General features: G+C 40.8%; 1 protein-coding gene across 1 annotated transcript; it reads right to left on the bottom strand.

Annotated features, from left to right (window-relative positions):
* Nucleotides 1-218: 218 nt before the first annotated feature.
* LOC127450653 (meteorin-like protein) lies at nt 219-12506 on the bottom strand. The gene is made up of 4 exons (XM_051714924.1): nt 12040-12506; nt 8057-8445; nt 2615-2674; nt 219-1089 (listed from the first exon to the last, which is right to left on the bottom strand). Exons 1-4 carry the CDS (start codon nt 12135-12137, stop codon nt 776-778), a joined length of 861 nt encoding a protein of 286 aa, XP_051570884.1. The 5' UTR covers nt 12138-12506; the 3' UTR covers nt 219-775.
* Between the last annotated feature and the right edge of the window lie 618 nt (nt 12507-13124).

Genomic DNA, 13124 nt, shown 5'->3' with positions numbered 1-13124 from the left:
AGATGTTGTAAATACAAGGGGGTTGGCTGTTTTGAGTTGGGCCAGTAAGTAACCACCCAGATCACCCTAGCAACTGCATAGTAACTTGCTACAAAAAACATTTAGAACATCTTCAAACATGTAACAATCTAGTTTGTAAATGTAAATAAATCTTTTTGAATATCTGACAATTTGTTGATAGATTAATTTAAATAAAACACAGGCATGATTTGGTTCCAAAGAGAAAAAATTGTTTTAATCCTTGGAAAGACACATTTATAATTGAACAGCCTGAAGACAAAACACAGGCAGGAATTGCACTTCAAATTTTCTTAAAAAATTTACATTAAAAAGCAGGCTTTTTCTTCAATATATTTCTGTCATAGAAACAACTGCAAAACTGTACAACAAGCTTTTTACAAAGCATTTGGAACTTCCATTTTAGAATTTTCTTTTTTCACATTTTTACACATTCAACAGTGAGGTCTGCTACATTGTGACCGTAAGAAAAATAAGACATCAGAAAACGTCTTAAGACATGTCAGGAGAAATCCGCATTGGCTTAGTAAGTAAAAGTCCAACTTTAGTTTTCTTTGTGAGATGTTTCAAGAGCTTGAGTCTCTGTCTCAGCCATTGCTGGGATAGCATGCAAGATGATTCTATTGCGGTATTCCAGTCTATACCAATTTATATCTGCTCCTGTCTGCAGACACACACACACATAGAGCGAAAGAGCTGCTCGAAGGGTCACAGTTTTTGAGCGACTGGGCGGAACGTGTGGTTTCCTGGAAAGAATTCAGTCTGTGTCCAAGTGACATGGGTTTGTCCCTTGCTGCTGTGCGTCCTGATACACCCTAAAGAAGTCCTTGTATCGTGGAGCGCAGCTGAGCCAGGCCTCCCCGAATCGCACCGTCCCAGTGAAGAGGAACTCGCCCTCCCCGGGTTTAACCCTGCACTGTCTGGGCATCTTCATAAAACCTGTCCAGCATTTGGCTTGGCCACCCCCCGACACAAAAACTTGTGTCTTCTGTCTGTAGAGGCGACTCAGGGACACAGTGACAGACGTCTGATCGTCCTCTTGTGTCACGCCTAGTATAGTACCCCGTGCCACTGTAGAGGAGGGAGAGAGAAATTATTCTAAATAAACCACGATACATTATTTTATTTGAATAATAGTTATTTTCTCTTATTGATTGCTTTATGCGATGTCCATAGTGAAAAAACCCCTCTAAGAATGTGTACAGGATTCTTTTTCGAATTTCTCATATCATAATTGGGAACCAATCCTTAAGGAGCCTAATGGGAATTTTCTCATAAACATAATACACAAACAAAAATAAGGCTATTATGATTGCCAAAAGGATAAAATGTCCCTTTAGGACATTTAGGAATCTAACAGGATTTTTTTTCCAATACAACAAAAGTAGAGTTTTGATAAAGATTACAAACATACATAATGTAGTATCCAACAGAAGTCTTTAATTAGTGGTTGACCAATATGGGTTTTTCAATGACCAATGCCGATACTGAGCAGGGTGGCCGATGGCCATTATGATGTCAATATGTACACTATACAATTTGATGATAGCAAATAAGTTGGACACAAAATTGCGGAGATGAAATGAACACTTATTTAACACAGTACCCACTGAAGAATTTTTTTTATTATCCATTTATCATCCAAGTAGCATTAGCATTGTTAGTAAATTTTGGATACAAAGACAAAAGGGTTTAAAGGGCCGTTCAGACTGCACACGTTTGTGTGTTAAAGAAAGCTAGACGAAGTGCAACGATGGGAAAAAAAACGCAAGTGTCTCGAGCAACATTTTTAAATTTGACATGGCATCTCATGCACAAGATGCTACGCAACAGTCAAAGACATCTGTCTAGTACTTATGCATATTACTTAAACTATTTAACGAAATGGTGAACAGCTCCTAACATTTCTGTTAATCGCCCTAGCAGATTTCAGCCAATGTCAATAATCTCAAAATGGCCAGATATTGGTGGATTAATTGCCTGATACTGAATATCAGTCTAGTACTAATCTTTAGAATCAAATAGGAATAAAGAAAATCCTTATTTTAGTTTATTCAGTAGAATCTTATTAGATTCTTAGAAGATACGTTTTTGATGCTTTAAGGTGCGGTCAAATTTATCTGTGCACTGCAAAATTTCGTAGGCATAGAAGGCGTGGGCGGATGTCGAGTGCGTGTGAAACCAGCAAAAAACGAATTGCCAAGCAGCCTCTATTTAATGCAGTACTTTATACTCCATGAGTGTAAAGTTAAAAAGAAACTCACTGCTAAAATTATTGCCAAACCAAGTAACTTTCTATTGGTCAACTAGGCGAATTCGCCTGTCAGAGTTCACCAAACTTGAACTCCACAACAAATCCACAAAGAGAAAATCTTCACCGCCGGAAGTTGCGGTAGCCGTACAGAATCCCATTGAGATGACCGTATTTCGCCCACTGAATTTCGCCGTGCAAAGGTAAATGTGACTGTGCCTTTACGATTGCTTCCAAACAATGATAAAAATTCCAATACACATACCTGTACACATTTTTTCAGGATTTCTGACAAGGGATCATCAAGAACATTAGACATTTCCTTAAAGCTGCTTCTTGTCTTACCAAAGTCACTGGTGCAAACGGCCAGGAGGACTTCAGCATCAGTGCAGGGTTGGCAGGGTGCTGTAGAGAAATCAAAAGAACAAAATCAGGCAAAACACTCAAAACTTGCGACAAAAAGCAACAAAACAAGAAACAACAATATCACGTCAATGTACCCTGCTATCTTTTAGAAATCTCTCTAAGAAATCAACCCTACAGCACACCGATGTTTCTACACCAGCCACATGCTCCCAGTACACATTGGAACTTCAAAGACATAATTAATTTAGCAGATAGTTATTTATTGACTGTGTGGAGGCCGACTATATAGTCACGGCTTGTTAGTTTCTAACCAAACAGAAAAGTGGGGTGGCCTGCGAGAAAAGGCTCCTCATAATAAAATAAAAAAAAAAAAAAAAAAAAAAACATCTGTAGAAAACTGACAGGATGTTGCATTAGTGGCAATGGAGGAACTATTTTTTGCTTTTGGATGCACATTTTAAATAAAACAGTGGTGACCCAGCACAGTACCAAAGCAAACAAAAATGTCTCCAAACTAAAACACTTATATTACCATGAACTACACAGGCTCAAAACTATGCAAAATTGAGTGTTTGGTTTCTAAATGTCTCTTGAATATCAATGGTTTCATGTTCTCGGCCAATAATTCACTGAACAACACACATTGTGGTCACCACAAACCAAGTTTACCCTCCTTTTTTACATTTGTTTACATTATGTTCATGGTTTGTTTAAATATAGTCACATTTTCTTTTACTCTTGCGCTTAAGGTTGTGATTATGAGGTACCAGGTTGATACACTGAGCAGTTTTGAGGAATTTTTTTCCCCAATTTGGAATGTCCAATTCCCACTGCTTACTAGGTCTTCGTGGTGGCACGTTTACTCACCTCAATCCGGGTGGCGGAGGACAAGTCTCAGTTGCCTCCACTTCTGAGACCGTCAATCCGCGCATCTTATCACGTGGCTCGTTGTGCATGACACCACGGAGACTCACAACATGTGGAGGCTCATACTATTCTCCACAATCCACGCACAAATTACCACACGCCACATTGTGAGCGAGAACCACTAATCGTGACCACGAGGAGGTTACCACTACCCTCCATAGCAACCGTGCCAATTTGGCTGCTTAGGAGACCTGGCTGGAGTCACTCATCACACCCTGGATTCGAACTCACGACTCCAGGGGTGGTAGTCAGCGTCAGTACTTGCTGAGCTACCCAGGCCCCATGAGCATTTTTGAGGATTATATAAATCACTGCATTTGCCAAGTTGTTGCCTTAAAATCCTTGATTTTTTTGAGGTACTCAAAGTAAACTAGACATCCACAAGCAGAACTGTTTATTCTGGTGTTTTTAAATTTTGAAAGCACTTATTTTCAGTACTGTACTTAAAGTCTATACACATTTCCTGTTATTTTTATGTTTTCTGTGCAATTGTTCAGAAAGACTGCCATGCCATTATTTAAATGAATTTATCGTATGTCTTAGATTACCCCACCCCTAAACAGCATATAGGAACAATACCAACTGTCACTGAACACTGTACATGTCAATCAGACGGCTCTTATAAGTGGGCGGTTCATGGCCAAAATAAGTTGGAATATGAACCAGACCTTTAGCAGTTTAGTCAAAGGTCAAGCTACACAAGACTACTGCACTAGAGATCAACCCTTCCCCCTCTACAAAAACACACATGGCGTCCTCACACCCCAACGCAAACGAGATCCAGCTGAGAAGAACTCAAACAAGCAGAAGCGACTCCAGGGACTAGACGCTCTGGACAAAAAAAAGAAAAAATGTCCAAAGGAACCCACGTTGCACCACGCGTCCACCTGTGCCAACAACCTAGAGAGAGTTGAACACTTTGTACTATTTTACAACCCATATCGACACATGACAAGATAAAAACACTCCCTTGCTTTCAGGTTGCAGCTTATTCATTTTACTGCAACAAGGCAATCAGTGAAACCTAAACACTGCCTGCGCCACGTCGGCTCTGATCAGTGTGTTTTCTCTCTCCAAATAAATCAGGGCACAGTCGTGTGGCTCAGGGGTCATTACAACCCCCACGTGCAGATATAATCCAGCACGTTTGTCTGGAGGGTCTTGACCCCCTCACGCTTGCAGCCAGGCAAGGGCTGAGCGTGTGACCTGTTGATTCAGGTGTTTAGTTGTGTTATTGCAGGTGGGCTAGAGGCCTTCAAAATATATAAAAAAAATAAAAATAAAAAAAAAAACATAACTAGATTTTTTCCAGAAGAAAATGTGTGCCAGTGCCTTTAGCCAAACATTGTTTATTATAAGTATATAAACAATATATTTTAAGGCCACACCCACACTAATACATTTCATTTGACAACGCATCTATTTCTCTATGCTTTGACCTTCCTTCCACACTGATGCAGCGTTATTGTCATCATAAATTGAGCTTTTTGAAAACGCTCTCCCAAGTGGATAAATCTGAAACCGCTGCCTTCAAGTTGTAGTGTGAACTGGGAAAAATGACATATTTGTTGTCATGTGACACAGTCATGTGTTACAGTCAACATTCAAAGCGGCGGCCTGTGATATAACAGCGCTGTTCTGCTTGATATTCACTTTGATAGCGTTGTTAAAGATACTTGTTACTTTGTACAACATTCACATTGCATTCCTACTTAGAATTGGTGTCTGGTGATGGAACATGAGGACGATTGTTTTTCAGACCATACATGCAACAGAGATTTTTTTGCATGTGCAGTAAGGGGATTTAAATGTTTTTATATGGTTCAGTGTGGGTGAGCAACTTTTGGAAAATGCTTGAAAACAGCAGTTGGACGGAGAGTCGTTTTGAAAATGATTGAAAACACGCCGTTTTAAAAAGTGTCTGGATGAATGCAGACGTAGCCTACGTTTATTACAACTATTCAGATATATGCAAATATTTAAGTAGTTTGAGAGTGTAGGGAGACCGACTCGGTTGCGTCATTCGCAGTGCGTTCATGGTGTGACTCTTCACCAGAAATTACGCCATTGAACACGTTTTAATTTAAGTTTAAAATAACGCACACTGATGGCTTCAAAAGAGGCATATGCCTTCGATTAACAACCTCAGAGCTCACAGTAGGTCTGTCCTTGAAGGTTTGCACTGTAACCTTGGAAGTTATTCTAAAGCTGTCATTAAAAATCAATTCCCCATGGAGAAAATGAATGGGATTTTTACTTTCGGTACTAGAGCAGCAACAAACAGCTCATCGAATAGCTCTTATATAAGAGGAATGTTAGTTACATTGTTACAAGTTACAAAGTGTCTGCCAGAGTCATGGCCTTCTGGTTAGCATACATGCTCCGACACATTGAGCCATGATGATATTAATGGTGACGCAATTTCGAATTTCGCTTGCGAAATGCCCGGATCCCATCCCCCCTTCACTTCTCTTTTTTTCTTTCTGTAAATAAAACTTGCAACAAGCCCAAAACTAAAAACAAAAAAACAAATGTATATATGTAAAGTGTTGCATGGTGGCTGAAACTGGTGACATTCACATAAGAGTGGATGTGATACAGTCTGTTCTATCATAGAAGTTGTGGGCGAGGAGAGCAGACAGGAGGTCGGCCAGTGTTGCAACACAAGGAGCAACGCACCACCAACGGGGCCAGAGGTCACCCAGGCATCAGCTTCGCAACAGCTGGTAAAAGCCAAAGCATCAAAGCTGGTGATCTTACAGAAGTCTAGGCCTTGAAGAGTTTTGATGTGAAGCGTTAATGCCGCTAGCGTTCACATCCTGAACACTAAAGCCAGGCTTGGCGCGCAGATGGGTTTTTTTCAAAAGCTTTGCGCGGCTCACATACAAACGAACAGAACCACAGGAATGGACTGGCATCTTAGTCAGCAGCCCTTGATGCCCCAAATTAATGCAACGCTGCTGTGATCGCAACCACTTCACACGCTGGTAGGGCGAAGGGGGAAGATAGTGTCCCTGCTACATCTGGTCCCCTTCGCATTCCACACTAATGGAGAAAAGATTCATATTCCACTTTGCTTGCATCCCGGCCACTTCAGAGACATGGAGAAAAGAGTAATGAAGGAAAAAGAGAGGGAGGGGCAGCCACAGAGACAGAGGAGAAAAGTGGGAAAGAGGAAGAGGGAGTTGGAATAAGATGGAGATAATATGTCCTTCGAACAGCTGGTGTCAGACACATTCCACAATGATGGAAAGCAACTCAATTCCAGCACAGCAGGTCAGCGTTCCAGAGGTGGAAGCAAAAAACCTCCTACTAGCTCGGAAAAAGAAAATAGGTCACCTTACAGATCTGCCCCCTCAGATAGCTGAAATCACAACCTTTCTACAAAAAGGGGCAAACATGTGACCTCTCTGGAGAGATTCAAACAGACATCACTGCCACATCAAACCATATGTTTAATGCCACCCTGTTTAAAGTTACTCTGCTTTACAGGACCAGTTCACCCAAAAAAGAAAATTCTCTCATTATTTACTCTCCCTTTATGTCGTTCCATGCCTACAACTGTATCCATGCCTACAAAAATAATGAAAAGTGCTGTGTTTATCAGAGCCAATGAATGCATACCCCCCCTGAGGGGGGGGGCAGTGAACAATACTTCTGCTTTGTTTGGGAGCGGAAAAGCAGACCCGTTAAATGTTATATCTACATAGCTTTAGGCCATTCAGTTATTTGGTTTTGGCAGGTGCACCACTTGAAAATTAATTTCTAAAAAGAGGCTGACTGTTTAACAGGCTTTCCCGGAGTAAATCACTGATATAGCAAAAGGGTGCTTCTAGAATCCCACCATGATACCAGTAGAACTATGCCACATGTCCTGGAACATACAGTCACTACGGCAAACAAGGTTCAAATCAGTATCACTTTCCAGTGCAAATATGAACACAGATCCACAATTCTCAGCACCACAGGGGGATGTTTAATGTTTAAACATGGCTTTAGAAGACTTAAAATAAAACACACATAAGGACTACATTTAGGCAGCTTTTTTGGTCCTCTTTGGAGCTTGGCTGCCCCTGGTCTCTATTTACTGTGGTTGTATGGAAAAGAGCAGCTCAGACAACTTCTTCTGTGTGGAAAAATAAAAATAAAAAAATGACACGAGGATGAGTAGATTTCCTTTAGCAGAAATAAGCAGGTTAGCAGAAGTTTCATTTTTGAGTCAACTGTCCTTTTAAAGACCTCACAAAATCAAAAAATGTGTTTTGTAGCTTTTGGGTCCATGTCTGTTAGCTTTGAGGTCGTTTATATGCTAATGCACTCCAGAAAGTTGACAAAATCATCTTATAGCATATAAACGCATTTTAAAATGTAGAGTTTGACTTTTATATTTCCTGCCAAAACTTCCTCTTTCAGTAGGAAATACATCAACGCAAGAAAGGAAACCGCTGCTAAAGATGCCATTTGAAGATAAGAGAGAACATCAAAAACTCATACCAGATAATGAATGTGGATCTGCTCCTGGTCTGTGGTTGACCAGCTCATACTGGAAGGCTGTGATTTTTCGGCTGATATCCTTTTGAGGCACCGCCTCGATGAACAGCGCCCCATCCTGGATGCTAAAACAGTGCACTCTCCCTTCTGCCTGATCTTCCTCACGCAGGAGCAATCGCAGTTTGCCCAGCCGGTCCAGATAGATGTGGGTTCCGCTGGACTCTTTAGATGGTTTGATACAGACGGAGAGAAGAGAGGCTGCTGGAGACAGCGTGTTAGGGCGCAGGTTGATGATGATTGCCCCCGTGGGGTACAGCCACTCCAGGGACCCCTGGGAACAGCGGAGATACACCTGTTCCACATCCCGGGTGTGTCCCTCATGGGTCAGCCCACTACAACAAGGTGAAAAGAAGAAGAAACAAGTTATAGTCTCAGTTCCAAACCCTAGTGAGCTGCCTCGAGGTCTACTGCCTACATAGGTGGATATCTTCTATGACAGCAACCTAAACTAAATGAATCCTAACTCTACGGAAAAGCTCTACATAGTGTGGACAGCAACTTACAAAAAGTGCTCCTCATGTGAAACACACAAGAGACTCAACTCACAGTCGATCCCAATAGTTTGAAGTTAGCATGTTGCTAAGCAAATAATGAAATAAACATTTATTTTACATAACGTTTACTTAACAGATGTTAAAATACATATTTGAAAACAGAATAAAATAATAAAGGCTACTTCTGCATGCCGTTACGCGTTGCGTTTGGGTGGGTGCCCTAGCCTTTCAAAGTATACTCTTTTGACAGTGAGCCTGTATGGAAGCATTCCCCATATATGCACTACGCTTTGTGATACTCTTTACTACAGTCAATGCCAGGCACATGTGCAGACAATGTGCACAGACAAGGACACGGACGGTATGCATGTACAGTGCTGAAGATGAAATTTGCAATGTTTCGGCACGCAGAAGACCGAAGTATACTTTGACCTTAGGTCAAAAGTATGTTATACTTTTTTTATTTTTACTATATATACGATACTTTTGTTAATCGGCCAAGAGGGCACAGTTTTCAGCCAATGGAGTAATCTCAGAATGGAAAAATATTGGCCTTGCTAATATATCAGTCAATCAATAAAATTGTCAATTATTACATTTTAAATCTCTCTCTCTCTCTATTGTTTTTTTTATCAGTACCCTTCAGAAATATATTTATAATCAACATTTCTCTTGACTTCACCCTCCTTCTTGGATGATTTTTGGTTAAAGTACTGTATACTTATGTTTTTCATGCGGTGGTACGTCTCGCACAGTACACATAACGCAAATTTCGTCATCGACAGAGTACACGGGTATATCCGCATGCAGCCGAGTTTTTCAAGACTTGCAGACAGTCCGCGTCTTTCCACGTTGTCACCATATTCGATGCTAAAAGAGTATTACAAAGCAGTCGTATTGTGCATGTGTGGAACGCATCCATTTGGGCTCGCGGTTAAAAGACTATAATTTGAGAGACTCAGGTGCTCAACCACACACAAGATAAACGGCACGCAGAAAAGCGTATTCGCTTGCTTTAAAATGCTGTCTAGGTAGGCAACTCACTTGGTTTTTGAGCTATAGTCAATCATTTTGTAATATTACACACCAAATTCTGACATTTTGTTGAAAAAATACCGATTAAATCGTATACAGGTATGTACTTATAATTACTTTTATCAAAAGTATATTTTAAAGCAAGTTAACCTAAAGGCTCAGGGGGATACTTTGTTTTTGTTGTCTCGCACACCGTGGAGCGCGTGGCCTTTCCAAAGTACAGTATACTTTTTAGATTGTAAGTGAACACGAATACCGACGATGTGCACACGAGGATTGTTTGTGTGTCGAGAAAATCTGGGCCGCACATGGACGGACCATGGCAACTGTGTTGATGACGAAATTGGCGTAATGCATACTGTGCGCATTCCGATCAGCAATGCGGACAACCGAAGTAAACTTTGGCCTTAAGCTAATCCCCTAAATAATGGTGCCTGGATATTCTGTGAGCTTTACTTTAGCTGCCTTGTATCTGAAAAAGCAAAGGAAACTTCAAACATTAGGGGAATTGTTCTCAACAGTCTGCGCTAGAGTTGAGTCAAAAGCCGAACCTCATATCAAAGAAAAGCTTTTCTCTGAGCAGGAGGACTGAACTTAATGTCTTTTCACACAAGGTGTTAAGACCCACGCGCAAGGCTTGCTGCATGACCCGTCACGTGCAGACGTGTGTGCGCGCACACACACAAACACCAACCGTCTCTCTTTTCTTCTCTCCATTCTAATGCTTTGGCAAGATCCAGCACTGGCAAACTGCATGGGTAGGATTTTTGCATCTTAAGTCAAAGAATCCTTGGACACACTGGCCTGTCCGCAGACAAGGGCGGAGACAGTAGCCGAACCCGGAGCATGCAAGTGCAGGTCACGCACTGAACCTCCCCCTGCTTTCAACTACTCAAAAACACGTGGAGCTGCATGTCCGGGCAGCAGTCCTGCCGCTGTCCACCGGCCGCACAAAAGACTCACTCCACTACTTTTAGACATCATTCTGCGGTTCCGCGCCTGAAGTCTGCGGCTCACTGTCAGTTCGGCAGAAAATGAGCCATCTACTTCCGAACCCTCGAGCGGTTCTTCAATCAGCAATGAATTTAGGCCTGCTGCAAGTGGGGTCGCCCAAATTCCACAATCAGATCTCATCAAAATGAGAGGTGAGGTCCAAAACATCATGTGTAGCCCGGGGTGACACATGCGCAGAGCAGACTCACAAGCAGTCGGCGTCTCATTTATAACGGCTCCTCTTTAATTTAGAGCATTTGAAATTCTGCTCAACAGTAATGAAAGGCTGAACTAAACCAAGCAAATCAACACCAGATTATGGCTGCACACTCAAGAGTACAGCACATTCACTCTTATTATTATTGTGAAAAGACTACAGAGACTCAAAAAAAATGGAACGTTAAAGTAATTCTTAAAAGGAAGGGAGCTATTGTTGAGAAATAATAACAAATGTGTTATGAGTTGAAGTTAGGTGGTGGGGAAATCGGTAGCATCAACAAAACTCCTCATTAGTTAAAGATTTATTATCGAGCCAGGCAAACCAAACAGCCTTCAGATTTAATTGCACGTTATGGTTGAAAGGTTTAGAGCATCTTTGACCCACTAAGATTGTAGTACTTAAAAAGCTCTTTATATGCCCAGAAGTCACCAAAGTTCTTCTGGATTTTCTATAAAACTTTTTGTATTTTTGTTAGCAGTGTGTACATAAGCCCTAGGTTTATTTGCCTTTTTGAAATGTAATTATCTGTACAACCAAAGAATACAGAGTTTTGCATATTATAAATATGTGAATAACTTTGGTTAGTTCAAATCAAACCACTGCTTAGATAGTTCCTGCTTTGTCTTTTCTAAACATAGAAGTACTTTCAGTGCAGACTGTCAAAAAGATTGTCAGAATAGAAATCTACTAAACTATCCTGACCAAGAAAACAAATGAATAATAATAATAATAATAATAAACACATTTTAAGAGGGTAAGAAAATAATAATAAAATGTACCAAATATTTATGCAGAAAAACACTACTACTACGACCCACAACAATACCATTAACAAAAGGCCAGTAAAAATAATGGACGTAATAATAATATATTACCACCACTCAAAACATCAACACTAATATTAATAAATGGTAATAGGCCAAATACTAAAAATATTATTTAAATATAACTCATTTTATAATCATTATACGATTACTACAGTTACTATTACTACTTCTAATTATTACAATAATTAAATAATATCAAAATAATAAGTCATTATCAAACTTTTTAACGTTTTTAACAACATTTATTAAAATTTACATTAGACTTTAAAGTTAGTTAGATTTAGAATTAAAAATGACTAAATGTACGATGTAAATATTAAGGAAACACTGTAATAAACACATTGGAGCGCGTCTCACCTGCCCCTCCAGCTGCACTGGTCGCTTGAGTACTGGGAGCGCGCAATCCGACACAGAACCAGAACCGACAGCAAATACGCCAAGAACGACGAGAGCATGTTTGTCCCACCGCTGTCCACTTCTCCCCCAGTGCGATCCTTGATAGAGCTGCTTTGCAGGTACGAAATAAAACAGTCAACTGTCTGTATTTTCACTACATCGTCGTTTTTCTTCAAGATCGTTTCACTTTTTACGGCCGGAATTTCCTCAAGCAGCGCAAGTAAAGCCGAAAGTCCGAGAGGCAGGCGCGCTCACTCACTCACACACACACTCACTCACTCACTCACTCCATGTTACGCGCAGTGAGCGGATCTACTTGAGTGAAGGCGGCGGTGTCGTGCTGATGGATCCGAGCAGAAACACTCGCGGAACTTTGAAGAACGCGCACGCGCAGTGAGCAGCAGCGATTTTACTCCAGCGAGGCGCGTTCCTAAAGAGTTCAATGAGCGGCTCTTCTTGGATTCCTCTGCGCGTCACCGCCAGCTGACTGAAACGGGACGCATGCGCAGAAGCGGACTATAGTTCATTTCTTCATTGAGACGAAGTGTAGCATGTTTCGCGACACCTAGGCTTGATTTTGTCATAGAATTGCAACTTTATCCTGTTAAATGTCAAAGAACAGGTGATACATTGTATTTGCTTACCCTTACAAACGTATAGCCTACCATGGTACACATACTGTGGGGTCCAAAAGTCTGTGACCATCAGTGGAAATGACAATTTGAGTGCAAAAATGTACATATCATGAATTTGTAGTATTTTGGAATGCCTCACAAGTTAACATGGACTACTCAGGATTGTGGAAAACCTGATGATCCATTTTATCAGCATGAGATGAGAATGTTCTGAAGAGCATCTTGTATGCTTTGATGCAAGCATGGAGATCTGACCTTTTTTAAGAAGGTAACATGGTCAGTGCCAAAACTTTACACACATTTGTGTTTCTTTGTGTTTACTTCCAGGTTCAGAGAGAGAGAGAGAGAGAGAGAGAGAGAGAGAGAAATAAATCCAAAGTCTCAACAGATCCCACTGTAGTTTCTTCAAAA

The sequence above is a fragment of the Myxocyprinus asiaticus genome, chromosome 13, assembly GCF_019703515.2.
Source record: "Myxocyprinus asiaticus isolate MX2 ecotype Aquarium Trade chromosome 13, UBuf_Myxa_2, whole genome shotgun sequence".
NCBI lineage: Eukaryota > Metazoa > Chordata > Actinopteri > Cypriniformes > Catostomidae > Myxocyprinus > Myxocyprinus asiaticus.
The sequence above is the reverse complement of the archived record's forward strand: the minus strand, read 5'-3'. Positions and strand labels throughout refer to the sequence as shown.